The sequence below is a fragment of the Pinus tabuliformis genome, chromosome Q (assembly GCF_031772625.1).
Source record: "Pinus tabuliformis cultivar Carrire ecotype Pingquan chromosome Q, CPIR1, whole genome shotgun sequence".
Taxonomy (NCBI): domain Eukaryota; kingdom Viridiplantae; phylum Streptophyta; class Pinopsida; order Pinales; family Pinaceae; genus Pinus; species Pinus tabuliformis.
The window spans coordinates 964,627,573-964,653,576 of NC_142296.1; the positions used below are offsets into that span (position 1 = coordinate 964,627,573).

General features: G+C 35.7%; 1 protein-coding gene across 3 annotated transcripts; it reads right to left on the reverse strand.

Moving 5' to 3' along the window:
- Nucleotides 1-4,867: 4,867 nt before the first annotated feature.
- LOC149222691 (uncharacterized) lies at nucleotides 4,868-8,222 on the reverse strand. Of its 3 annotated transcripts, XM_089383130.1 has the most exons (13): nucleotides 7,767-7,787; nucleotides 7,593-7,664; nucleotides 7,391-7,462; nucleotides 7,192-7,263; nucleotides 6,938-7,009; nucleotides 6,640-6,711; nucleotides 6,453-6,521; nucleotides 6,192-6,263; nucleotides 5,856-5,928; nucleotides 5,647-5,718; nucleotides 5,464-5,535; nucleotides 5,239-5,310; nucleotides 4,869-5,136 (listed from the first exon to the last, which is right to left on the reverse strand). In XM_089383130.1, the coding sequence occupies exons 3-9, from the start codon at nucleotides 7,438-7,440 to the stop codon at nucleotides 5,862-5,864; spliced, it is 474 nt and encodes a 157-aa protein (XP_089239256.1). In that variant the 5' UTR covers nucleotides 7,441-7,462; nucleotides 7,593-7,664; nucleotides 7,767-7,787; the 3' UTR covers nucleotides 4,869-5,136; nucleotides 5,239-5,310; nucleotides 5,464-5,535; nucleotides 5,647-5,718; nucleotides 5,856-5,861. The 3 variants fall into 3 exon arrangements, with proteins under 3 accessions (XP_089239255.1, XP_089239254.1, XP_089239256.1); XM_089383129.1 differs by lacking the exon at nucleotides 7,767-7,787 and adding an exon at nucleotides 8,162-8,222 and having other exon boundaries at nucleotides 4,868-5,310; XM_089383128.1 differs by having other exon boundaries at nucleotides 4,868-5,310.
- Between the last annotated feature and the right edge of the window lie 17,782 nt (nucleotides 8,223-26,004).

Genomic DNA, 26,004 nt, shown 5'->3' on the forward strand with positions numbered 1-26,004 from the left:
TGAATTAACCCTGAAAATGTGAGCAGACATGATACATAATAATAGTAAGCATCAAGTTAGAAAACCCATAATCCTCCTGAGCTTTGTCCCAACCATGACCCAAAGGGCCATATTTGTTTGCCTTTATAACCCATAATCCCTTTGAAAACAAGGTTATCCATTGGGCAAGGTAATTCTTCTTACAATTAACCCAGACCGCCCAAAGAAGTTGGTCTATCATTAAGGAAACAAATTACTTTGCATAAACCCAGAATACTATATGAAACCCCAACAATAATTGCAGAGTACAGAGCCATTAGAGAAAGCATAATTCCAAAGAGCACAGAGAGATTGGCAGGGAACATAGGTTGGAGTTCGCATTTAACAATTCTTTCCTCAAAAACAACCCAGGAACCCTTCAAACTTCCTCAACTTCTCAAATTAGAAACAACCATCATGATGTTCAAGCAATGACAGAGAACTGGACATGAAAGGAGAAAATTAGAACTAACTAAGGGAGCATACCCACACCAATCTTTTGTCCACTAGGAGGCGAGGAAGCGCAGGAGCCATCCTTCCACAGCCACGCTTGGAGCCTAGGGAAAACCCTTCCCTGTAGCAGACGACCACACAACAATTCTGAAATGGAACCTCAAAGTCGAGCTTGATAATCGAAGTCCACACTTCCCAAAACCCTTAACAACATTCATTGCCACCTTTCACATGCAAGGAGATAAATGAGGGTCGTCATGCGACCACCTTGCTTTTTGCTTTATAATTACCCTATCCTTGGTTCAGATCCCACCAAAACCACTACGCTAGCTCACACTTCGATTGAGGATTTTTTTTAATATTTTAAAATAATAAATAAATAAATAATTCAATTTATTTTAAATCATTAAATATAATAATAATTTATAAAAATATTAATTTATTAATTTATTAAAGATAAAAAAAAAAATTTGATGGTATGAAACATTTAATTTTTTTTGATAAAAATTTGAGTCATATAAATAAGATTTATGTGGATTAATAAAACGTTAATTACACATTTAATATTATTTTTATGCAAATTTTCAAGAAAGACGTGACATCTCAGTGAACCTAAAGTGCATATTTGACCATGTTGGCCCCAAAAACATGAACACTGCGCAATATTTCGTCATCTATTCTGACTTCTTTTGACGAGGCGGTTAGGTTGTCTACTCAATATTCTTCAGTTGCCTTAACACGAAAGTTTCCTGACGTTTCCCTTCACAACCACCTCCCCCCTTTGAATTAAGATGTCACATTCTTAAACTTGCAACAACCTCTGGTATGAGTATGTTAAAGGATATTCAAGAATATATTAAAGGACATTCTTGTTTAATATAATAATATTATGATAGTCTATTTTAAATTAAAGTAATGGTGTTATTGTAATCGGTTAATTGAGTTATTTATTGTAATGGTTTATCGTAATGGGCGATTAAGTAATATAATTAAAACAAACTAATACCAAATAATATAATTTAGTTGTAGTGTGTTTTAATTATAATATTTAATAATCATCTATTTATACCAAATAATATTATTTGTTTTTAGTGTCTTTTAATTAGATTATTTAATAAAATTTTTTATTAACATTTAAGTTTTTTGATTTTTTTTTTTTTAATTTATATTTTCTTTAATCATGATTAACGCTTAATATTTGTTTTTTTTTTACTTTTAATGTTCATTTTTTAACGTTTTTTTTCTCCACATCTTTCACCTATTTATTTATCATCTTTGGATCATATTTTATATCTTTGTTTTAAGGATGAGTCACACTTGATGGCTTGAAATGTCGACTTTAAAAACTTCGATGTGAGTAATCCAGAAATGCTAGAACAAAATTTAATTGTTGTACATTATCCAACGCAATATGATAGAGATATTGTAATGTACATTTTGAGTTGGTAAAATTACATAAACTTAAAATTAATAATTACAATTATCAATAAAACATTTTGACTCCATCAAATTACATAAAAATAAAAATAAATTAAAAAACATAAAATTAATAATTATATTTAATAATAAAACCAAACTAAATCCATCTTAACTCTGGATTTACCAACCGCCAAGATGGGCCAAATACCTTGAAATGCATATCTCTTTTAGAGTGAAAAGAAATTTGATCCATCTTGACACTTGGTAGATCTCGAGTAAAGATGGATCTAAGCTGATATAATAAAACAAGTGATATGAAGTAGCTAGTACTTGTCACTTAGTTTAAATATTGCTAATTGGAGTATGAACAACTGACATGGTGTGAGATGATCAATTAAAGCTGATATGAAGTAGCTAGTACTTGTCACTTAGTTTAAATATTGCTAATTGGAGTATGAACTACTGACATGGTGTGAGATGATCAATTAAAGCCTTCATAAAAAAATAGAAATGAAAGTGAAAATGTCATGCTAAAATGTTGCCTTTTGGTGAGCGCCATACACCATTGGTTATAATGAAGCTTTATAACTTTTTGTTTTGGGCAGTGTATGGTTCAAATTGATATGAGGAAATTTAGTTTCAACTCAATGAGATGTCAATTCCAAAAAACTTGTTTTGCACAACCGAAGTGTCTCCTACAAAGTTCATGAGAATTGAACATGATTGATATAGAGTTGAATGGAATTGTGTTTGTGGCAGCCAAAGCATGCAAATATGAAACAAAATTTTTATGGTTATCTCTCAAATGACGTCTCTTTCTTTTGCAGAGCAAAATTGAAATGGGATTATCTATAATTTGGGATTTAGTATTAAAATAATTTTTAAATTAAATTGGAAAGATAAATTAATTAATATTCATGAATAATTCGTAATAACAATTGTTTTACTATTAATTTAATAGCTAAATTATAAGTAGCACAATTGTATAAATTAAATCACTAGTAACTATATATGGATATCGAAACACTTAGTTTCTAATATAAATACTTAGTTCCTAAAACATTTCCTATTGTTTCAAAAAAATCATTAAATTTTTTTAAATATTAAAATAAATAAAATATATCATTAGCCCTTTTCAAAAAAATTCTAAATATTATAAGTTTGTTTATGATTTGTGATTTAGTATTAAATTGGCTGAATTTGACACAATCACTTTGAATAAAACCAGGAATAAAGTTGCAATAGATTAAACCACTTTAACAAAATTCACACATTAACTTTTTGCATGGTATCTGAAATCAATCTTTTGTGTTTGGTTCGAGGAGAGAAGATAAAGAAACTTTAACAAACCAATTGAAACAGATGAGAAATTGAAGATTAACCTCCCAATAAATGTTAGCTAATCTCCAACTACTTGAAACAGAGTATGGAACTTCAAAATGGGATCTTGATAATACCCCAACTGGAGTTTCAAATCTTTTGACCTGCGAGAACAACAAACATTAATCACAGACACACTAAAAAAAATAAATTGTTTTGAATTCAATTTCTTGTTATAAAATCAATTTCTTGAATTTTTGAAATACTTGGTAGCAAAAATTATAAAAACTATACTTAAATAAAACAAATTCAACAAAGTTAGGAAAAAAATGCTCATGAGACCCTAAATATTAGTAACTACACATCATAAAACTTTCTTAATAAAATTATGAAATAAATGCTCACAAGATTCTAAAAACTATTAATTAATTATCATAATAGCTATTAACTAGCAATTGTCCCAAAAGGTACAAAGAGAGGCCGATAGGATTATTAAATTGGAATTGTTGAATTTTTCTAGAAGAGTTAATTATTTTGTAGAAAATCTTGTTTTCTTGGACTGGATCATTGTGCAATTACCTTTTTAAACGCTTTTTGTCGTTTGATAAAATAATCAAAATATTGTTTTCAAATTTCCATAGATTTCCTCTTACAGTAAATTTCAAATACAAAATCAAATTACAGAGTATTATTTTGTATGGGGCACAACTCTTCTACATTTTGGTCATTCATGGCGGATATTCCAGACAATAGAAGATAAGCTATGAACAAATTAATGAAGAGCAATGAAGAGCATATTATTCATGAGGAAAAGTTGTGTTTGCTTATCCATGGAAAAGAACGAAAATATCTGGAGCTTTGACATTGTTGAGGATCAGACTGTTGTTACAAGATTTCACTCCACAGAAAAAGTTGAAATGTAATATAGAGGCAAGTAAAAGAGGAATTTCCCTCAAATAATCACGATCAGCTCTGGAACCCTATTAAACAATGCATCCTTCTCCTGCCCTGAATATAATTAAATAAGAACACCATTTCCTGAAACTCGTGGCATGCTTTTAGAGCTACGCTAATCCCAAGAACTCCACCAGTTCATCAGTTAATCCAATCCTGTAATAATTTACTTCATTAACCTAATTAAATTAGATTAGTGACTACCCACATTGAATCTTTAATTTTTACAATTCACTATTATGCTACTGCATTTCAATGAATTTGAGTTCATGGTCTAAAAATTCTTGCAATATCAGAGATATGACATCTCTTGTTCAAGTCACATACTTCCGTCATAAATAGACGTGCCCAATGGTCTCAATAGATTTTTCATTTCACAGAATTTTGCTTGGGAATTTCCATCAACAGGTTCTTTGGAATTCATACCCCTTGATGATGATGCAACAAATATTCCACTGGCCGAGCCGTCCGCAATTGTTCGCCATCTATATTACGATGTTCAACTGGTTCCAACAAGCTGAACATCTGTGGGCCAGCTTACAGGTTACTCGTCAATGAAGATCGGCTCCAGATCTACAAATACAGCAGGGGGGACATGCTTTCGACTCTAGTTTTGCTGAAGAAAGTGTTGAAGGCATCATCTCCGCGAACAACGGTCTTCTCACTGGGCATCTGCCCATCAAGATGAATGTACCAAGACACTAGAATAACTAAAACTCACAATCTGTCTAAATTTATAATATGCCCCAGCTCTACAGGAATTGTTCCCGTGATATTGTTGGAGGACAGATTTCTGTAAAAGCAACAACGTTATCCGTTAGTCACATTGAATATGCTTAATGCAATTCAACAACTCATTATGTTATAGGTCAATTTAGAATATGGCCCAGGATTACTTACAGATAAGTTAGCCTTTTAAGTTTTTGAAATTCCAAAGGAATAGTTCCATTCAAACGGTTGCCATGCATATTGCTATAGGACAAAGGACAATGAAGGCACAGCATTAACATTGTTAGCCAGTGGGAAATTATGCTCCGCAAATTCATCACTTGGCTTGAAGATTATATCACTTACAAGAAAATGAGAGCAACACATGAACTAATATTCTCTGGGATCGGACCTTCAAGTTGATTTCTGGCAAGATTTCTGTCTCAAAAAAAATACAACCTTGGAATGTTAAATACTTACAGCAAGAATCCAAAAGATATCATAGATTAATGTTTAGTGTATGGGAGGTTTCAAGATATTTCTATCATTTTTATCTCCACTTTCTAGAAAAAGGTTTGGACACAAACTTACAATTCGAACAACTGTTCCAAATTCCCCAGCTCAGGTGGAATTTGCCCAGTCAACTGATTGTCATTTAGCCGCCTGCATATGCATACAACCGTTGACTATCAAAGAGCTATTTCTTATCATGCACGTCCAGTTTCCATTTCTTACATATCAATCATCACAAAATATGTGATTGGAATCTCTTACAGGTATCCCAGCTTTGTCATGTTCCCCAATTCTGGCGGAAAAGATCCCGTGAGATTATTACTGTGTAAATATCTGAGTAGTGCAAAAGAAAGTACAAGAGAATCAGCTTCTTGAAAATTGAACATAAAGGAAATTTATAGTCAAAAAGTAATGGACTTTCACAAACCCAGATGGGAACAATTCGAGCATTAACTATGCAAGCAACTCACAGTTTATCAGTGTAAGTCAAGTTGCCTAGAATCGGATGAATTGTTCCAGTAAAGATGATTATCACTCAAATCCCTGTAATAAATATTAATTGTATCAGTACACTAAAGCTTACACCATAATTACATAATCAAGTTTTTGCCAAAGGTCACAAAACATTTATCAATGAATGAAGGAATATTGATTGATTCTGCATAAGAAATATATTGACAATATCCAAAATCATTATGGATTCTTATTGATCTAGGCTTCCATGCAATTAAATGTAAGAGATTATACTTTAATCCGATCACAGGAAAATTTTGGACAAGTTGAGATCCAGAAAACACTGTACTTACAGAACAGTAAGAGCCTGCATGAGACCAATTACTTCAGGTATCCTTCCGGTCACCTTGTTTCCTTGTAATGACCTAGGATAACCACTTTAAAATTAGGGTAGGACAACTAAAGCAACCAAATTAATGATGTCGGTTGAATAGTGCATACCATGCAATGAATTGCATTACTTAGACAACCTGCATAATCTCATATCCCTGCCTATTCAACACAAAATTCCTGATGCTAGAACACAGTTCAGTCCTGGAAATATCTCCACTTACAGAGTAGCCACTTGTAGAAACCCAATTTTGAAGGGGATCTCTCCGGTAAGTTGATTGTATGATAAGTCCCTGATAAGAATACCAGCCCCAATTCAGTAAGTAATTGAGATCACGAGTCTTGCATCAAACCATACATTTACACCCGTTTGTTCATTTAAAATCCAGTTAGGCAAATCAGAAAACATACAAAACTGCATAGCTTGTACAGTTGCCAATATTCTCAGGAATGGTCCCCGACAAGTTGTTGCCTCGCACATCACTGCATGACAGAGATCAACTATTTAGTAACATTTAAGCTACCACGAAGAATCCTTCAGGTAAAATTTGTTAATGCACTGAAAACGCTGCATCGAGATACATAAATTTAAAGATAAATTCTCTGTGACCGCGAGTTTTGATGGGTTTCATATGCAGAATTAATTCGATGAAAGAAAGCTTTAAAAAATTCTGCATCTACTCCACAAGACAGAAGTATTGTGACTTACAAGAACCACAATCCTGTCAATTGACACATGTCAGGGGAAAGAGTCCCAACTAAGAAGTTGTTGCGCAGCCCCCTGGAAATGATAACAATATGCCCATTTCAAAAAGAATGGGCGCCAAATTTAGTTTGCAAACCTAAGAACAGTACTATTAACACAAATGCTTCTTCCAAACCTTAACAGGAAAATAAAAACAAATTTTGCTTAGTGAGAGAACGATAAGCCCAGGAAAACTCATAAAGAACCCAGACTCTTACAAATATTGCAAAACTTCATTCCAATAGATAAGCTTGGGGATCTCCCCACTTAATTGATTGTCTGCAAAATCCCTAAAAAATGCAAAAGCATTGTTAAATGATACTCCTCCAGAATCCAGAGTTTACACATCCTATGCAGTTCTTTGACAAGTAAAGGGCAGCAAAGAGAGTAGAATCCAAAATAGTATTCCCAACCTACATTTTCTTCAAGTTTGGAATCTGAGACAACGTTGAAGGTATAGGCCCCATTAACTGGTTATTCTTCACAATCCTGTAAATTTGATCAATGTGTCAAAAGGAGCTTTCACTCCCTTCTAAGACAGGGCAAAATACAAAAACATCTACAAATTAAGCTAAATTCTTTACAATAGCGAGCAAGTGCAGAATGTTAGGATACTTACAGTTGTTATAGTTGTTTCAACTTCGATATTGAAAAGGGAATGTCTCCATATAAATAATTTAAAGAGACATCTCTGCAGCAACATTGAAGATCAAATCAAGTTAGCGGTTTCTACGAAATATAAACCATGAGAATGATGACTTGTAGATTTGACTAGAGGGACGTTTAGACACACACAGCAGCTTGGTTCGGCATCAGATATCTTCTCAAAACAGTTGTTTTCAGCATAATACTTAACAATTATCTATAGTAAAGTAATATATGCATCTTGAACCAGACTATGAGTGTTTCATATGGTGAGATCTGCTTTAACCAACTTGTAGTTGAACAGTCATTTTTGTTTGGACAGATAAACGCTTGAAAAGAGACTTTCCTAGATAGGTGGGGTGAACATTTATTTAAAGGGATTTTCAAGGGTTTTTCATGAGCCGTTATGTAACACTCCTAACCGATATAACTACATAGTAAATTTTTTTTAAAGAACTGAGACCGAGAACAAGAAAAGTTCGAGCTGTACAATACCAAAACAAAAAAAGTATGAATGACCGTCAACAGAAAAGAAACGTTCACCTGGTGTAGAACCGAGCCATCTAGGCGCCTAGGAAGGATTTAAACTGCAACAAAACCACACTGGTTGTCACTCGGCCACGTGAAGCGCTCACTGTGTAAAAGAGAAACCAGAGAGTTGAATCCAATGTAAAAGGCAAGGGAGAGACCATTTCCTCTAATGTCACTGCATGCAGAACACTGAATCAACTATGAACAACATATATATTATAAATAGCTGCTCCATTAAGACTATCAGTTTAATTGCAATGAACCCAAAGTGCTTAAAAGTAATATATAGTGAACCTATACAGTGAACTTCTGAATTCACATACATTGACTTTGAGCTTTTTAGATTTCCAATCACTGGGGAAATTTCTCCTCCAAGGTTCAGATGAGAGATTCCTGCACAACACAAACCAGAACAAATACAAACATATGAGCTTAAAGTAAGCATATAATCAAAACTCAAATACTGCCGAGCAAACATTCTTAATGATTCCCAATATAACATATTCAGAGTATATGCTCTATCTTACATCAATTCTAGTGGAAAAGTGATATATAAACTTACAATTCAACCTATAAACTTAGTGTGATGGAGAGAATTGGTCGCTGAGCATTTATCTACCACGCACGCTGCTTTTCCCTGTACAAATTTATTAGTAAAACCTATAGATGTTGAAAACCAAAGCATACCTGCTTCTATCCATAAAAGATTTTGAGAATTTCATTCCAATGGATCAAGAATTTCATCTCTATCGATTCTTCTGCTCAACATAACAGCAACAAAATAGAATCGTCGGGATAAACCATGTAAACACTCTTTTAAAAAAAACATAAATTAAATTCAAAACAGAGAAAACACAACGAAAATAAAACACTGTAAAATCCAAAATGCATGGCCATGCAACAAAGAAAATAAACTTGAACAAGAAACAAGGCAAGCCAATGCAATGCAGAGTATTGAAGAAAATGATGAGATGAAAGTGCTTGCCAAAAGGCAGCGAAGAAGAACAGTGCTTGCCAAAAGGCAGCGAAGAAAAACAGCAACAACAACTGGCAGGGAAAAAGCAGTGAAAATATCTTCAAGAGTGACATAAAAGAATGGGAAAAAGCAGTAAGGCAACTCAACCAATATTTGGAAAAAGCAGTCACACTTCAAATCAACGGTTGAAAGTGTCTCACCTGATCCAACGGAGTAGTATAAAAGTGTTGACGATTGTTGATGCATAGGAAGGCCTATCGGCCTAATTATAAAAGATATGTGCAAAGAAGAAAGAAAGAAAAATATGATTAATGTAATTGGAATTGAAAAAAAAAAAAACAAATCAAAAAGTAATAAAACTTAAAAAGACATTGCTCTTTAAAATTTGTCATCTTACAATTTTTTTTTTTAAAAGATAGAGAAAAAACTATAATTCATGAAAATGGAAATAATAGAAAAATAGAAAGGAAAAAATCAAAAAGTTAAATAAAAATGAAATAAAACAAAAAACAAAAAAATAGTAACTAATAGATAGGGAAGTTACTAAACAACCCATAATAAGACCTCAACCAATCACCTTACAAATAAATAAATTTAAATAAAATAACAAAAAATGAATTCCAAGTGTTAAACTATGGATAAACAACATAATTTTTTTGTCAAAGACAAACTAATAAGTAGTCAAAGGCAAAATTGAATGCGTAATATCATGTCTACTGCAGGTATAATAAGTTCATTAGAGTTAGATTGTGTGATGTATCTCAATTAAAATCTTTGGATATTTTTTATTACATGGTGGCGGACTTTGGGCGAAAATTTTAGGAGTTATAGTGGTAGTCCAAGAGTTTCAACCCCATGTCAAGTTGATAAAATTATATTTAATTATGGATTCTTACAATCAATTAATAGCAAAAAAAGAGATAAATTAAAATCAAATTTATAAAAACATTGTTAGCATTTAACATTATTTTTTCAAACAAAATCTAAGGAGGCAGGAGAGGGAGGGGTTATTTTTCGCCGCGATGAAGAGATAGAGCCTAACTATGCTTGGAATCTGGGGAACACATCTAACAATTAGGCTGAATTCTTAACATCATGGCAGGGGATAGAATTGGCAATTTCAAACAAAAAAACCAACAACTAATGCTTTTTGGTGACTCTATGCTAGTTATCCAACATGTGTGCAAGATCAAAGACAACCAAGCGTAGATTCTCTCTCATATTCTGCAAAGAATAAGCTTGCAAATAGCGAAGTTTGAGTTCATTGATTTCATCCACGTCAAGAGGCATTTCAACACAATGGTGGATTCACTCGCAAATAAATGTGTATCACTAGATCAAGGAAAGTTGGATCAAGATGACATTATTATAGTTTTAAAACCTATACCATGAAAATGACATTCAAAAATCATATATTAGGAGTATTGATAGCACTAATTAACATTAAAGGAAAAAGGATATGGCTGGAAATTCGATGCCCTTTTGTTATCTTTCAAGCGATTTTGTCGACCATATATTCTCTCACTCTTTAGCTTTGGTGGCTTCCTTTCGTGGCTGAGTTTTGTGATTCTGAGTACATGTGGGAAACTTATGGCATAATGGATGCAATAAGGAATAGGTGGAAGGTTTACTTCTTATTTATTAAATCTGGGTGGAGGCAAGAATTTAGTAACTTTAGTTTTGAGGTGCAACAACATGTTTGTGGATCTCAGTTTTAATGGAGAAGGATTTCAATTGAAGAGGCATTAATTCTGTTATCACAAAATCAGTACTAAGGGCTGCAACCAAGCAAGATTTTATGTAACTCTTTCAACCAGACTTTAGACTAAGGATTAGCCTCCTTAGTCAGAGAGGGCTCTCTCACAGACTTTTGATAAGAATCAATCACAACAACAGATGGCTAACTCTTCACACTTTTATGAAAATAAAGCTGGTTGGAAATATAAAACAACACTTCTTCCATTGGGCTCATGGAGTCATACACTTCTGCAGTAAACTATTGATCACTTAATCATAGAAGCCAAGGCATATAACGTTTAATACTCAAAACATCTCTCCAAAAACTCAACTCATAAATAAGCACAGGAAGTCTGAGCACTAGGTGAATTCAGAGTGATTGCATATTTAGTGAGCTGTAAAATACATAAAAGATAATGACAAAACCACACATGTTCTGAGCCATAAACATATAATGAATCTTGGGAAGAAAAAGTAACTCTTGTATTACTGTCAAAGTCTTCTTACACAAGCTGATAAAAACTCTGTTTTTTTATAAAATCTCCAACCTTTTTTACATCAGAGTCATTTCTATATATAGGAAAACCAAAAATACAACTACTTGAGACTCCTCAACAAACATGAAGGGAGCTCGAAATCCTATCATTAATTGCCTTATCCATATCTAAACAAACTAATTAATTACAAAGGTATTGCGCTGTGAAAACATAGAGTCCCATTCCCATTGAAACTCTAAGTCTATCTCCTCGTGTGCATTGATGCTTTCTTGAAATTTGACACCTGTATCACTTCAGTAATAGCCAAGACATGCTGGAGGGACATTCACTGAATGAGCAGCTTCGGATACTTGATATGTGGATGACTCATCAACTGATAAGGATCTGTGCCCTATTTTCACGGTCTCTGCCTCCCATTAGTCTTCATGCATTAAAAGACTATGCTCCAAGCCATTTAATTCTTCTAATAACCACGCATAATTCAATATGCCTTATGATCTGGACACTTTGTGAACTGAACAGGTGTACCACTCAAAATTTCGGTAACCCTACCAGAACCCTAATAATTCGGCTATAAAGTAACTTTAGGAAGACTTTAACAAAAGACAAAAATTTCACTTTTTCCTTAAATACTCACACCTGTCACCTTTTGAATATCTGAATAGCTTTGTATAATCTCCATGCTGGCCTCGAGTCATCCCTTTTAAGATTTGCTGACCTCAGCATCAATTTCATTTTTTCACATAAACAGTCATCTACAGCAGTTTCGTAGCGCGCTACGAAACTGCTGTAGGTAATCAAAACAAAGCATATGAATCTTAAAGCACTGATGACTTAACTCCGTGATTTCTTCAGCTATTTTGTACAGGTGTAAGGGCTCCAAAAAGTTTCAAAATGATGACAGCCAAAATTTATCAAAACTTGAAAAGCAAATTTCCCCTTGGATTAATCAGCTAGTTTGCCTAGCTTCCTCTTTAAACTGCTAACTTCTTCCTTTAAAGCCTTGTTTCTAGCTCTCAGGGTTATGTTCATCTTTCTGACATGTTTGGCTTGTTTGATGGCTGAAACCGTCCAGGTGTACACCTCAGCCACTGCATCTACCTGACTAGCAAAGCTTTTGCTACCTTTCATTACAGCTACGAAACTGTTGTTCTGCCTGCAAAATAGCTCTTGGGACAGAGCTCATAACTTCTCACAGAAAACGTATTTGGAAAAACTGAAGGAGGCTTTTGTGAACCAATCCGTACTGAAAAAAAACCTCTTTTAGTTTTTTGAAACCTTACTCCAGCTGCCCAGAATCGATCCTTGAAGACTATGTATAAAACAGGAAATTAAAAACTGCATCTACAGCAGTTTCGTAGCGCAACTTTAGTCACTCGTTTCTCCCAACTCATAATCAATTTGAAGAAACTGAAAGAGGTTTTTCTAGTTCAGTATGTTAGGAATAAAAACCTCTTTCAATTTTCGAAAATATTCTTTCAGCTGCTCTAAATACCTCCTGGAAGTTGACAACTTAAAACAGAGAAATATGCCTTATTTGCCTTGTTTCAATATCATGATGACTGGACCTTGAGTCAACACATGAAGCCTGAATGCAAACATTTGTTACAATATCATCTGCTAGTTCAGTGCCAACGGTCAAAACTCAAGTTTGCTTCACGTTGTCTTGGAGAGAGAAAGCATGTGTGCTTGAAATCATAATCATTGTAATACAATGGTGAACCTTCCAAAATGCAGAGAAACTTGGGCATGTCTCAGCAATAACACGAAGTGATGATGGCACCAAATGGTGGAAAGAAGACCACTCCTGCTCAAGCCTAGGAGCAATTGAAGCAAAATCATGTGTCTGAGTTGTGAAGATCTCATTGCCAGCCACTTGAATGAGTCGTTGCAATCGATGCTTGTCCTTCAAAATCCGTTGCCAAAACAGAATTGCACAAAAATTTGCCATAAGAGTCTTTGTATGATATGAAGAACCAACAGATCCATTAGCATCATTATAATAGCTGTCCACATATTTATTGAACAAAGATTGCTGCCCAAATGGCTGTATGATAGGCATTGGTCGTGCATCCATCAATAAACCAATTATTGCACCCTCTCTAAGAAACCCACACTGACCAAACTTAATGACAAGCATTGATGCCTCCAAAGAAAGGGAAGACTCCCAAGCAAATTGCCATATAATGTTGGTTCACACTTTCCCCTATGATGAGATGGTGCCTTCAGAGCATCTAAAGAAACCAACAAATCTAGTGCATCTTGAAAAACAGAATGCTGCACTAAGGAACTTGGCAGTGCAATCACTTCAACCCTTTCATTCTTACCAAGATCTTTAATGTAGTCCCTGTATCTTGTTATATCTGCACCTTTGGGGATTAGGTGGTTTTGCAGCTGCAATACCTCAGACTTTTCCTTTGTCTCTGCCCCAGAGCTATTTTGCATGACAGTTGCTATAGATTCGAACAAATCCCCAATTTCGTAGCGCAGCCAGTGCAAAATATGGATTATGCGCTACGAAATCACCTAGAAGATGTTGCGCTGCGAAACTGTCTTCAAGCTAGTCTGAGAAATTTTGGCATTAGAATTTTTAGTGATAACAAATTCTATGGTTTTTCCTTGGGGCCGGAGACTGTGCGAGGATGATGGTTGCTTTAATACTGTCAGCTGCAAGAGGTGATGGGATGGTCGTGGTAGGCCCACAAGGTTATAACGAGAGTGGGAGCATTTTTGCTTCATCGGGATTTCGAGTGTGTTTGCTTCAAAGTCTTGTAGTGAGGGTAGTGTTCGGTGTGATCAACAAAATGGAGCATTCAGTCAATACTGAGAAGGATGAACTTAATCAATAGTTGGACGATCTTATGGCTTCGACGAAGTATATTCTGACCTTGGTAGCCAAGCAGGGTGAGATTGGAAAGTTTAAAAATCAAGCCCAATCTATTCTCTTGCACCAAAAACTCAACTTGTTGTATACAAATATTGATAGACTTCAAGTAGCTTATGATTCCTTGAGTCTTAAGCTGGATAGGTTGATATCCTTGTTTGAAGGAGGGACTAATGGGGTGGAAAAAGAATTGATCACAAAGGTCCTTATGCAACATAGTGAAGCTCTAGTTTAGCGAGCATCGACAACTTTGGAAGATACTGCGGATTTGGCTTCTCTTTCCTCTCATCTAAGAGTTGATGGTTCAGAATTTAGTATTTCCCCTAGGGAGAATATCGAGGGATAATCCTTTTTAGTTTTAAATTATGTTATGTTAGTTTGTTTATGTATTAGCTATTTTTTGGAGGCAGTATAAGCTTTACCATATCAAAATAGAAGTCTAAAGACAAAGGGTAAAAAGTTTTAAGCTCTTTGTGCCATGTTTGAACAAATGGATAATGTTTTTGAAGCAGATGTAAACGGTTATGGCTAGTAAACCAGCATGAATTAGTAGAAAGAACTAATCAAAGAAAATTTTTCCAAATATTGTATATCAAATTTGCTTAATATTATCTATTTATTTTTTATGAATTTCATAAAAGCATATAATGATTATTGTATAGAACAAAGCTACAATGATAAATGTAGAATTTCGAAGAAAAAATTACAATCATAATATACACAAATTATATCTTATAGACCTTATTTTGGAATTATATATATATATATATATATACCCTAAATGTGGACTTCTAATTCTCTATGAACAAAGACACTAAATATCTGAAAATGATAGACCTGTTCAAGCATGTAAAGTTTTCAATTTCTTATGTTATAAAAGAAAAGGGTTCCATCACAGTTAAATTTTTAGCTTATGTTGACTAGTTGAACCAACATATGAAAACCTATTTACCACAAGTTTGGTGCTAGACACTAGTAGCAAGGAAGAAGTGGGCAATGAGGATGGTACAAAAGAAGGAAAAGAGGGAGCACAAGGATGGTTAAGACAATTATAGGGTTCTAAAGGAAGTACCATTCCATTAAGTATTATAAGAAATTATTCAACTCTAAACCTAAGGATTAGTTATTTATTTTTAGGTTATGCAACTATGTTTAGTTATATTTTGTCTCAAACAGGGTTTAGGTAGATATGCAGCTATGATAGTTCCAGTGCATATGGGGCATTTTTTGTTGCTAGATGGCCAGATCAAGCGAGTCTTTGCCTCCACTCTCACCCCATGCTCTGAATACCGTTGCTTTTAACTCCTTAGTCACAAATGGGTGGTTGTACCAAAAGGAGAAACCTTCTCATTTTACCAAGAAGTTGGAAGAAATTATAAAGGTCAAGGTTTTTGCGGCACAATCAAGAGCATGAGCCCTGCAACTTGTTGAGCATGGCTTGGTAGGCCAATTCATGGGGATTTGGCCCTCCCCGCGTTATGTGAGGTTGTGGGTTGAAAAAAATTGGAAACCCATGATCAAGGGTTTTATCACTTCGACTTTCTGCGGACAAGGTTTTTTTACCATCTTTTTCATGAACAATGATGATCAAGACCCAATATTTCGAAGTGAGTCTTACTTCATTATGTCCAAGGGTTATATTTGGATTGATGGAGCCCAAATTTTAACCAAAAATTGATGTCCCATTTGTCATCCCTATTTGGGTAAAGTTTCCTTTTTTGCCCTTGCACTATTGGAAAGATACTACTTTCAGAAATATCGACAATGTAATTTGGAAATACATTGATGTTAGTTTTGTAGCATCATAGGTGTTCTAGTCTCGAAACTTTGTGGAGAGGCTAAAACACATGAGTTCTCCATAACCCATAATGGAAATCCCACCTAAAAGTGTCTTAATTAGATTATTAACCTATTTTTTAATATTTTCTAAGTCTAAACTTGGGAAACCTAGTTAATTAACCATAATTAATTGAGATAAGGTGTGAATCATCTAGAAACTTACACAAATCAACAGGGAATTAATCTAGGCCCTTGATTAATATTTAATCTCGATCTTTGAAGGTCCAACATATGATTATAAGAAGTCAATGGGTAGATGGAGAATACACTTGTGAGAACCACTTAGAGTTCGATTTCCAAAGGCAGTAGTCGGAAGAGTTCAAGCTTCAGAAGGATGCAATGAAAAAAAGGGGTAGGGACAGTGAAGCTGGAGGAAGATTTCTAGATCCTATGAGTGCATAAATTCCTCCAGGAAGTTGTGCATAGGCAGTGCAAAAGCTTCATTGGGAAATTTGATTTTCTTGGGAAGGAAGACGACTTCAGTTCTTGAGGCCGGGAAGGAATCCCAGAGTGTCAGATAAGTGTTTTCCTAGTCAGCAGTAGGTAGAACAACTAGATTATCAGTTGATTCAAGCAACACGTGTGTTATGGAGCTTCAGTGTGATGCAGAGCCAACGCAGGCCCAGTTCAACGACTAGCTTTTCAGAGGCAATAAAGTACCAGGATTGCTCGGAGTGAGGGTAATTTCCCTCGAGATATTTTTGCCAGTATTTTCTTTGCAGGATAGCAAGTATTCGACATCTAGATTGTACTCAAATAAACTTGTTGTTGCTTAACAATATAAAACCCTGAATTGTTCCAACGGTTTTCCGAAGTTGGGTTTTTCCGAGGACATTTATCCAAAAAAATTGTGTCATATTTTTATGTGTGTGTGCTAGAATTTTCTCAGTTTCTAGCACTATTTTCTTCCACATTTTTATTTTTGAAGGTTGCAGCGTGATTTATTTAGTATTTGTCCTAACAAATAAATTGTTAAATTAATTAACAATTAGAAGAATAATTTCCAGTTGCTACAATAAAATTTCGTAGCGAAATTATCTCATCTGCAAAATAATTTTGTAACACAAAATTTTCACATGGTATATGAGCATGATTGATCAGATGGGGAATATCAGAAGAGAAGGCATAAATTTTTTGTTCAGAGGGCGCATCAAGACAAATTTCGGGAGGTTGTGGAGAGCTTGAGCCAGGCAGATCAAATTGTTTGGGGAAGTTCGATTTTTCAATGCATGGTAGGTAGAAAATTTTGGCTTTCCAGTTGAGTGATTCCAACAGGCAGAGGGAGCACCAACAACTCATAATTTCACTGAGAAAATTTCTTATCTAGGCTCAGAGGGTTTTGCAGCAGTTTATAGAGTAGAATCTATGCTAGGTGGAAGAGAAAAACACACACAACAAAGGGAAAAATTCTCTCAGGGGATCTCGAACTTTAGAAATCTAATTTTTTTCCTGCTATAAATTGGCAGTTGTTGTGAGAAAATTTCCTCACTCCAAAAGGGAGTGCGAATAATAGATCCAACAGTCGAGTAGAGGGAAAGAGAGAGTTTCCGACTAGATTTGAGATGGCCACAACGAGGCTCAAAGATCAAGACAGATTGGACGATGCCTCCAAATATGTTATTTGGAAGGCCATAATGTCCTTTCTTCTTGATGAGAATGGTCTAAAGCCCTATGCAGAGGGAGTGGTGGCAATACCCCAGGATGTAAATCAGCTGAAGGAGTACAAAAAATAAATGACAAAGTAAAAGCGGATGATCTTGGATGGAGTTTGAGATCATATAGTCTCACATGTAGTTGGCAAAGGTACGACCAAGGACACATGGGATTCTCTCTCCACAATATATAGAAGTTCTTTTGAGCAACGAAAGACGTTTCTCCATGAGAAGCTGAGAAGCATAAGGATACAGAAGGGTGAAGGCATAGATCCCTTCCTCATAAAGATTCAAGATGTTCGTGATCAACTAACATTTGTTGGGGAGGCACCCCAACCAACCAAGATTATACAATTGGAACTAAACAACGTCTCGGAGGATTGGTAGGTGTTTGTCCAAAGTCTTTTGGGCATAGACACTTTGCCTGATTGGGACAAGATGTGGGTTGATATGTGGCAAGAGGAGTTGAGGCAAGCTCTCGTAAAGAGTACTATCAATGGAGGCAGTAGAAAGAGAATGAAGAGTGAGAAGGAAGCAGTGACAGAGAGGGGAAGGGACAATGAAGCTGGAGGAAGATTTCCAGATCCGGTGAGTGCATTTGCAGAGAGGCCAAAATTCCTCAAGGAAGTTAAGTAGATGCAACTTAGAAGTTTCATTGGGCAGTTTGATTAGTTGGGTAAGGAAGATGCCTTCAGTTCCTGAGGCTGAGAAGGAGTCTCAAAGTGCCGAAGAAGCGTTTTCCTAGTCAGCAATAGGCAGGATGGCTAGATTAGTAGTCGATTCAGGCAACACATGTGCTAGGGAGCTTCAATGTGACCAAGTGCCAATGCAGGCCTAGTTGGACGGCTAGATTTTCAAAGGCAATGAAGAGTCAGGATTGCTTGGAGTGAGGGTAATTTCCCTCAAGATATTTTGCCAGTATTTTCTCTGCAGGATAGCCAGTATTTAAAACCCTTAGTTGTTGTGTTATTTTTCCCTAGTTGGGTTTTTTTGGGGACATTTGTCCAAAAGTAATTGTGTCATTTTTTATGTGTGTGTGCTAGAATTTTCTCAGTTTCCAACATTATTTTCTTCTGCATTTTTATTTTTGAAGGTATTAGTGTGATTTATTTAGTATTTGTTATTGCAAATAAATTGTTAAATTAATTAACAATTAGAAGAATAATTTCAAGTTGTTGCAATAAAATTTCGTTGCGAAATTATCTCTGCTGCGGAGAATGTCACCCTAGCATTGAAGAGTCCTAGACAGGGGCAAGGGGAGAAGAAGAAAAATAAGTACACATCAAAGGTCAAGTGCTTCAGATGTTTTGAGCTCAGTCACTGCAGTACTTAGTGTTCTCTTAGGAAGAAGGATAAGTATGAGAAGTAAGACCGGGTGGAAACTTTTGCTAAGACAGACAAGTTGTCCTCCAGGTTAAAGGAAGAGTTTGTGATGTTTGCAGCCATACCTCCAGGAGAGAGGTGGGCCGATATAGAGTTATAGTCCCAGAGAGTTACAAAAATGGGCAGAGTCCATTGAGGTGTCCACCTCATGGGTCATTATCTTGTTATAGGGGCCCACAATATTCAATAGCATGATGGATTAGTGTCAGTGACACAGTCAGATTCCCGAAGTGGCATTTGCATATTAGTGGTAGTCAAGTGCTGAGGAGCACAGTGTAGTGTTGGTAGTAGTGCGGAGTGGCAAAGTGCAAAGTCAACAACAACGTAGATTATTTAGTGGACAATGTAGGTGCTAGTAACAGTCAGGACTCTCGAGACAAATGCAACAAAGACAATTGATTCAGTTCTTTGGATGTTTCTTAGTTGTAGTTGTTGTAGAAACAAATGAGAGGGAGTTGTAGTGTAGATGCAACATTAGAGTTGCACAATGGTTGGTGGGTAGTAGTGATACATCGACAGTGTGACAGAGGAGTGGTACAAAGACAGGATGTTATGACAGAGTGTGCAACACTAAAGAGAACACCCTCCTCGCTAAGAGGGAGTGTTAGTTTTTGTAGCATCAGAGGTGTTCTAGCCTCAAAACTTTGTGGAGAGGCTAAAACACATGAGTTCTCCATAACTCATAAATCGTTTCTGGAAGTTCCACCTAGAAGTGTCTCAATTATATTATTATCCTAATTTTTAATATTTCCTAAGTCTAAACTTAGGAAATCTAGTTAATTAATAAGAATTAATTGAGATAAGGTGTGAATCATCTAGAAAATCAAGCATATCGACAAGGAATTAATTTGGGCCCTTGATTAAGATTTAATCTTGGTCGTTGGAGGTTCAATAGATGATTATAAGAAGAAGTCGATGGGTAGATGGAGAATACACTTATGAGAACCACAAAGAGTTTGATTTCCTTAGAGAGTTCGATTTTCCAAAGGTAGTAGCCGGAAGAGTCCGAGCTTCAAAAGGAAGCAATAATAGAGAGGAGCAGGGACAGTGAAGAAGGAGGGATATTTCTAGATTTGGTGAGTGCATTTGCAGAGAGGCCAAAATTCTTCTAGAAAGTTGTGCAGAGGCAACGTAGAAGCTTCAATGGGTAATTTGATTTGTTGGGGAAGGAAGACATCTTCATTTCCTAAGGCCGGGAGGGAGTCCTAGAGTGCTGGAGACACATTTTCCTAGTTCACATCAGGCATGATGGCTAGTTTAGTAGTTGATTAAGGCAATACATGTGTTAGGGAGCTTCAATGTGATGCAAAGCCAGCGCAAGCCCAGTTGGACGACTAGATTTTCAAAGGACATCAGGTGGTAGGATTGCTCGGATTGAGGGTAATTTCCCTCAACATATTTTTGCCAGTATTTTATCTGCAGGATAGCCAGTATTTAACATCCATATTTTACTTAGATAAATTCACCGTTGCTTGATAATATAAAACCCTCAGTTGTTGCACCAGTTTTCCCAAGTTGGGTTTTTTCGGGGACATTTGTCCTAAATTAATTATGTCATATTTTTATGTGTGTGTGTTAGAATTTTCTCAATTTCCAGCACTATTTTTTCTGCATTTTTATTTGTGAAAGTTACAGTGTGATTTATTTAGTACACATTGTAGTAAATAAATTGTTAAATTAATTAACAATTGGAAGAATAATTTCCAGTTGCTACAATAAAATTTTGTAGCGAAATTATCTTCGCTACAGAATAATTTCGTAGCATGAAATTTTCACAATTGATCAAGTCGAGCCACCAAAGGGGCTTTTTCTCATGTGCAAGGATATGTGTGTATGTAGATCATGATAAGGGTCTCCCTGCAACATTAATCCTAAATCTAGCTAGCTAGAGCCATATTTAGGAGGTTGACTACGATCAACTGCCTTTTAAATGCAAAGTTTTCCATGAATATGGCTACTTTGCAAGTAGCTACAAAAAGAAGCAGGAGGAGCAGTAAAAATAAGGGAATGAAGGAGAAGATTGGCAATAGGAAAAGAGGAGGAGAGGCCTAGCTAAAAAACAAAACAATCTGCCAAAGCAGCTACATCATAATGGGAACAATGGGAAAGGATCATGTTGAACATGTCGACAGGGTGCTACAACTATTGGAAGAGAAACAATTATATGCCAAAAGATCCAAATGTTTCTTTGGAGTCCAGGAGGTGGAATATTTGGGTCATATTGTATCTCATGAAGGAGTTAAGGTAGACCCTACCAAAATTAAAGCCATTAAGGAATGGAAAATCCCCACATCCATAAAGCATTTGCGCGGATTTCTTGGGTTGACAGGGTATTATCGCAAGTTTGTTAAGAATTATGGGAGAATAGCAGCACCTCTAACGACATTATTGAAGAAAGATGCATTTTCATGGACTCCGGAAGCAACAAAGGCCTTTGAACATCTTAAAGAGGCAATGTGCCAAGCACCGGTCTTAGCTACACCGGACTTCACAAAAACCTTTACTGTGGAATGTGATGCTTCAGGAAATGGAATTGGTGCTGTTCTAATGCAAGATGAAAGACCCATTGCCTTTGAAAGTCGTCCAATCAAGGGAAAGTTTATAAGAAAAGCTATTTATGAGAAGGAAATGTTGGCAATACTCCATGCACTTAAGAAATGGCGACCCTACCTAATGGGAAGACACTTCAAGGTAAAAACAGATCATGATAGCCTTAAATACTTTTTAGAACAAAGATTATCCTCTGAAGAGCAACAAAAGTGGGTCACAAAGATGTTGGGTTATGACTTTGAAATCATCTACAAAAAGGGGAAGCAAAATGTGGTGGCAGATGCACTCTCAAGGAAGGATGAGGATGTGGAAGCATTGTTGTGCGCTATTTCTATCATCCAACCAGATTGGATAAATGAAGCAAGGGAGGAATGGAAGAATGACGAAGAAGTATGGGCACTTATTCGAAAGCTACAACAAGATTCCAGTACGTCTGATACATTTAGCTGGAAAAATGATTCGTTATGGTACAAAGATCGCTTATACCTCTGTAAGAATTCCCAGCTAAAACAAAAGATTCTTATGGAATTGCACACTTCTCCCTTAGGAGGGCACTCAGGATTTTTAAAAACTTACCACAGGGTGAAGAAGGAATTTTTTTGGGATGGCCTTAAATCAGATATTCATAAGTTTGTGGCAGAATGTTTGGTTTGCCAGCAAAATAAAGTTGAAACAATTAAGACACCAGGTCTATTACAACCTTTACCCATTCCAAGCCAACGTTGGGAGGAGGTATCAATGGATTTTATCACAGGTTTACCCAAGTCTGAGGGAAAGAGTGTCAACATGGTGGTAGTTGACAGACTTACCAAGTATGCACACTTTTGTGCATTATCACATCCATTTAAAGCCAGTACAGTTTCTACTGCATTTATGGAAACAATTCAAAAGCTACATGGAAACCCAAAGATTATTGTAAGTGACAGAGATCCCATTTTCACTGGAAATTTTTGGACAGAATTATTTTCTTGTCTTGGTACTCAGTTAGCTCATAGCTCATCTTATCATCCTCAATATGATGGGCAAACTGAGATAGTAAACAAATGTTTGGAAGGATACCTTCGTTGCTTTGTATCTGATAAACAGACACAATGGGTCAAATGGTTGCCTCTGGCTGAATGGTGGTATAACACTTCCTTTCATACAGCAACAAAAATGACCCCATTTATGGCACTTTATGGGTATCAACCACCATCCATCACATCATATTTAAGAGAAAATTCTAAGGTTCAGGCAGTGGAACATCACATCGAACATCAACAACAAGTCCTCCAACTCTTAAAGGATAACCTTGTGTTGGCACAGAATAGAATGAAACAACAGGCAGATCAGCATCGCAGTGAAAGAAGTTTTGATGTAGGTGATTGGGTATTCCTACGGCTACAACCATATAAGCAAATGTCCCTCAAGCAAGCTAAGAAGGATAATAAATTATCACCAAAGTATTATGGTCCGTACAAGGTGTTGCAAAAGATTGGTACTATGGCATACAAATTGGAGCTTCCTGCAGCTTCTCGATTGCACCCAGTTTTCCATGTTTCATGCTTAAAGAAGGTTATAGGCGACAAGCTCCCATTTCAAACAATATTGCCAGAACTTGACGAAGAAGGAAAAATTATATTGGAACCGGAAGCAGTTATAGAAACAAGAACTCAACAGCTACGAAATCGATCAATTTCAGAGTACCTTATCAAGTGGAAGAACTTATCCGCTGAAGATTCCACATGGGAGGATGAGAATTTTATGCAGAAGTATCATGAACTACTCAAGCGTTGAGGACAACACTTTTTTGAAGGAGAGGGGCATGTTGGGTCCCTATAATACTAGTGATTACCCCATTACTATTGTAGTTATACCCCTTATTTATATTGATGTACCCATGTAGTGCCCATATTGTTACTATTGTGCCACATAGAAGCCCACTATTGTTATTGTTGTGCCCTACAATATTATTGTTATGTAGGCTTTGATTGTATTGGGACCACTTAGACTCCTATATATAGAAAGGAGGTATTTTCATTTGTATCATCCAAGAATTGTTCATTTATGTAATGTAAAGGAGGTTGCCCCCTCGAAGAGGCTGAATTCTAAGGCGTGGATCTCTCTTTTCTATCTTTTTGTGAGCTGGTTTCATAACAAGGTGGTAAGACAAGCTCCAAAAAATTCCATTTCCTTAAATGGGTTATGGTGAAGGCCCCTAAAAATAATTAGGGATTTTTAATACGAGATCCATTGCTAATGAATAAGGCAATAGGAGCAAACCTATTTTGTAGATTTGTCACCCAATAAGAATATTGGTGGAAAGTAGTCTTGAAGGAAAAATATGTTCAAGGAGAAATAGCTCCATGCCTAGTATCCATCCAGATAATGAAAGGATGTTCCTTGATCTGGAAATTATTTGTTTCAGCATCCCCACTCATCCACTCAAGGTTGTATTGGAAGCCAAGAAATGGTAATAATATTAATATATGGATTGATAAGATTATGGAACAACGTCGTCTTAAGTGATCTCCTAAATTCCTTACCCTACGAGAATATTTTTGTTATAAAGGAAATTTACATTGGTTGACATCTATAAATGGAATGAAGATGGAAATTAGATGAGTTGGAACTTAAGGAATGTTCCTCCAAATCTCCATTGCTTGGCTACTAAGCTTCGTGAACATTTGATAGGTTGCGCACCTTTGAGAAAGGAGGATGAAGTTCAAATCAATTGGAATGCTTTAAACTATTCAGTCAAGGAAGGCTATGAAACTTTTCTCTTTTAGTCCAACATGCCTCCAAAGCTCAAAATTTGGTAAAAATATGGAATACTAAAGCTAGTCCAAAGGTGAATTCCTTCAATTGGCTCCTTGCACATAAGAAAATCTTGACAGCTGAGAACCTTAGAAAGAGAGGCATCCATGGCCCCTCAAGAAGCACTCTTTGCAAGAAGCAAGTGGAAGATATCTCTCATATTTTTTTGGAATGTAAGCATATAAAAAATATGGGGATTGAGGAAACATCTCATCCCCACGGTAGGGTTAAATGGCAATTTGCTTTGCAAGAATTCTTATCCTGTTGGGAAAAGAATTACAATGACAGTCTTATATGAAAACCTATTCTAAAAATGTATTGGGAAGCACTTCCCAGATTTAAACACTGGAAAGTTTGGCTTGCCAGAAATAATGTAATATTTAACAAGCTTACTCATCCTCAAAGCACTACAATTAAATCATTATCATTGTGTGTCGAATTTGAAGTTCAATTGAAGGATTATATCTCCCCTATGAAAGAGTTGTATCAGTTGGAGCAAGTATGGCTCGACAAATAATGTCCCACAAATTACTGATTGGAATCAACAAAATATGAGATAATACTAGAAGCTTAGAATGATAGATGAAGAATTTAGAACTTGGAAGAATAGTAGACATGGATGGATTCTTTATTTTGACGGGGCATCCAAACAAAATCTAGGAGTGGTGAGATGAGGAGGGGCTCTTTATGGCCTTAAGGATGAAGAAGTGTTCAGTTACTCATGGGGACTTGGTCATATGACAAATAATCAAGCATATAGTCATGGTATTTATCAAGGTCTCATGATTTCCAAAGAAAAGCAGGTGAAAGCGCTCACAATCTTCAGAGACTCCCTCCTTATTTTGCAGCATTTAGTTAATGACTTAATGCCAAAGGAAAAATCTCTGGAAAATATCATGAAAGAGCATAAAAAATGATAAAATACATTTCATCAATAACATACTTCATGTATTACAAGACCACAACAAAGAAGAAGAAAAAATCGCTAATGATGGATGCAAATTGAAAGCAGGATAATTGTTCATCAATGGCCAAATTAGGCCATCAGTTATGCCTGATTAATTTAACCCAAAGCATATCAGCTCATCAAATCAGATTCATATTCATCAAGGACTTTAGCATCAATTAGTAATTGTATGTTTTGTAAATGTTGTGTTATGTTGGGGCAATTTTGTAAGGTATACACCTACATAAACCCCATTTTTGTCACTTAGTAGTATGCTCCTCAGGAAAGTTTGGCATATCTCTTGGATAAGATAAAAATGATAGAAAATTTGAAGAAGTTGATATGTAATTCTTGATGTATTTGCCACAAGCCAAGCACAAATTTGTATGATATAAATACTCTTTTCAGTTAAAGACAAGTTGTATTTTTTGTTATTTCTTTTTAAGGAATGAGCCTTTAATGGTCTTGGTTTAAGTTTAAGTACTTTCCAATCCTCATGTTGTAAAACACTAAACATGAGATATATCTTTTTTTGGTGTGGTAGTTGCAAGCCATACTCCTTAGAAAGTGGTATTTATTAAAGGTTGTGCAATTT

Excerpts from the sequence above, each read along its gene's own strand:
- LOC149222691 (XM_089383129.1), bottom strand. The coding sequence starts at position 7,440 with ATGGGGCCTATACCTTCAACGTTGTCTCAGATTCCAAACTTGAAGAAA. Across the intron at positions 7,264-7,390 it reads ATTCCAAACTTGAAGAAAAT|GGATTTTGCAGACAATCAAT; the intron begins GTAGGTTGGGAA and ends TGCATTTTTTAG. Across the intron at positions 6,712-6,937 it reads TTGACAGGATTGTGGTTCTT|TGATGTGCGAGGCAACAACT; the intron begins GTAAGTCACAAT and ends TCTGTCATGCAG.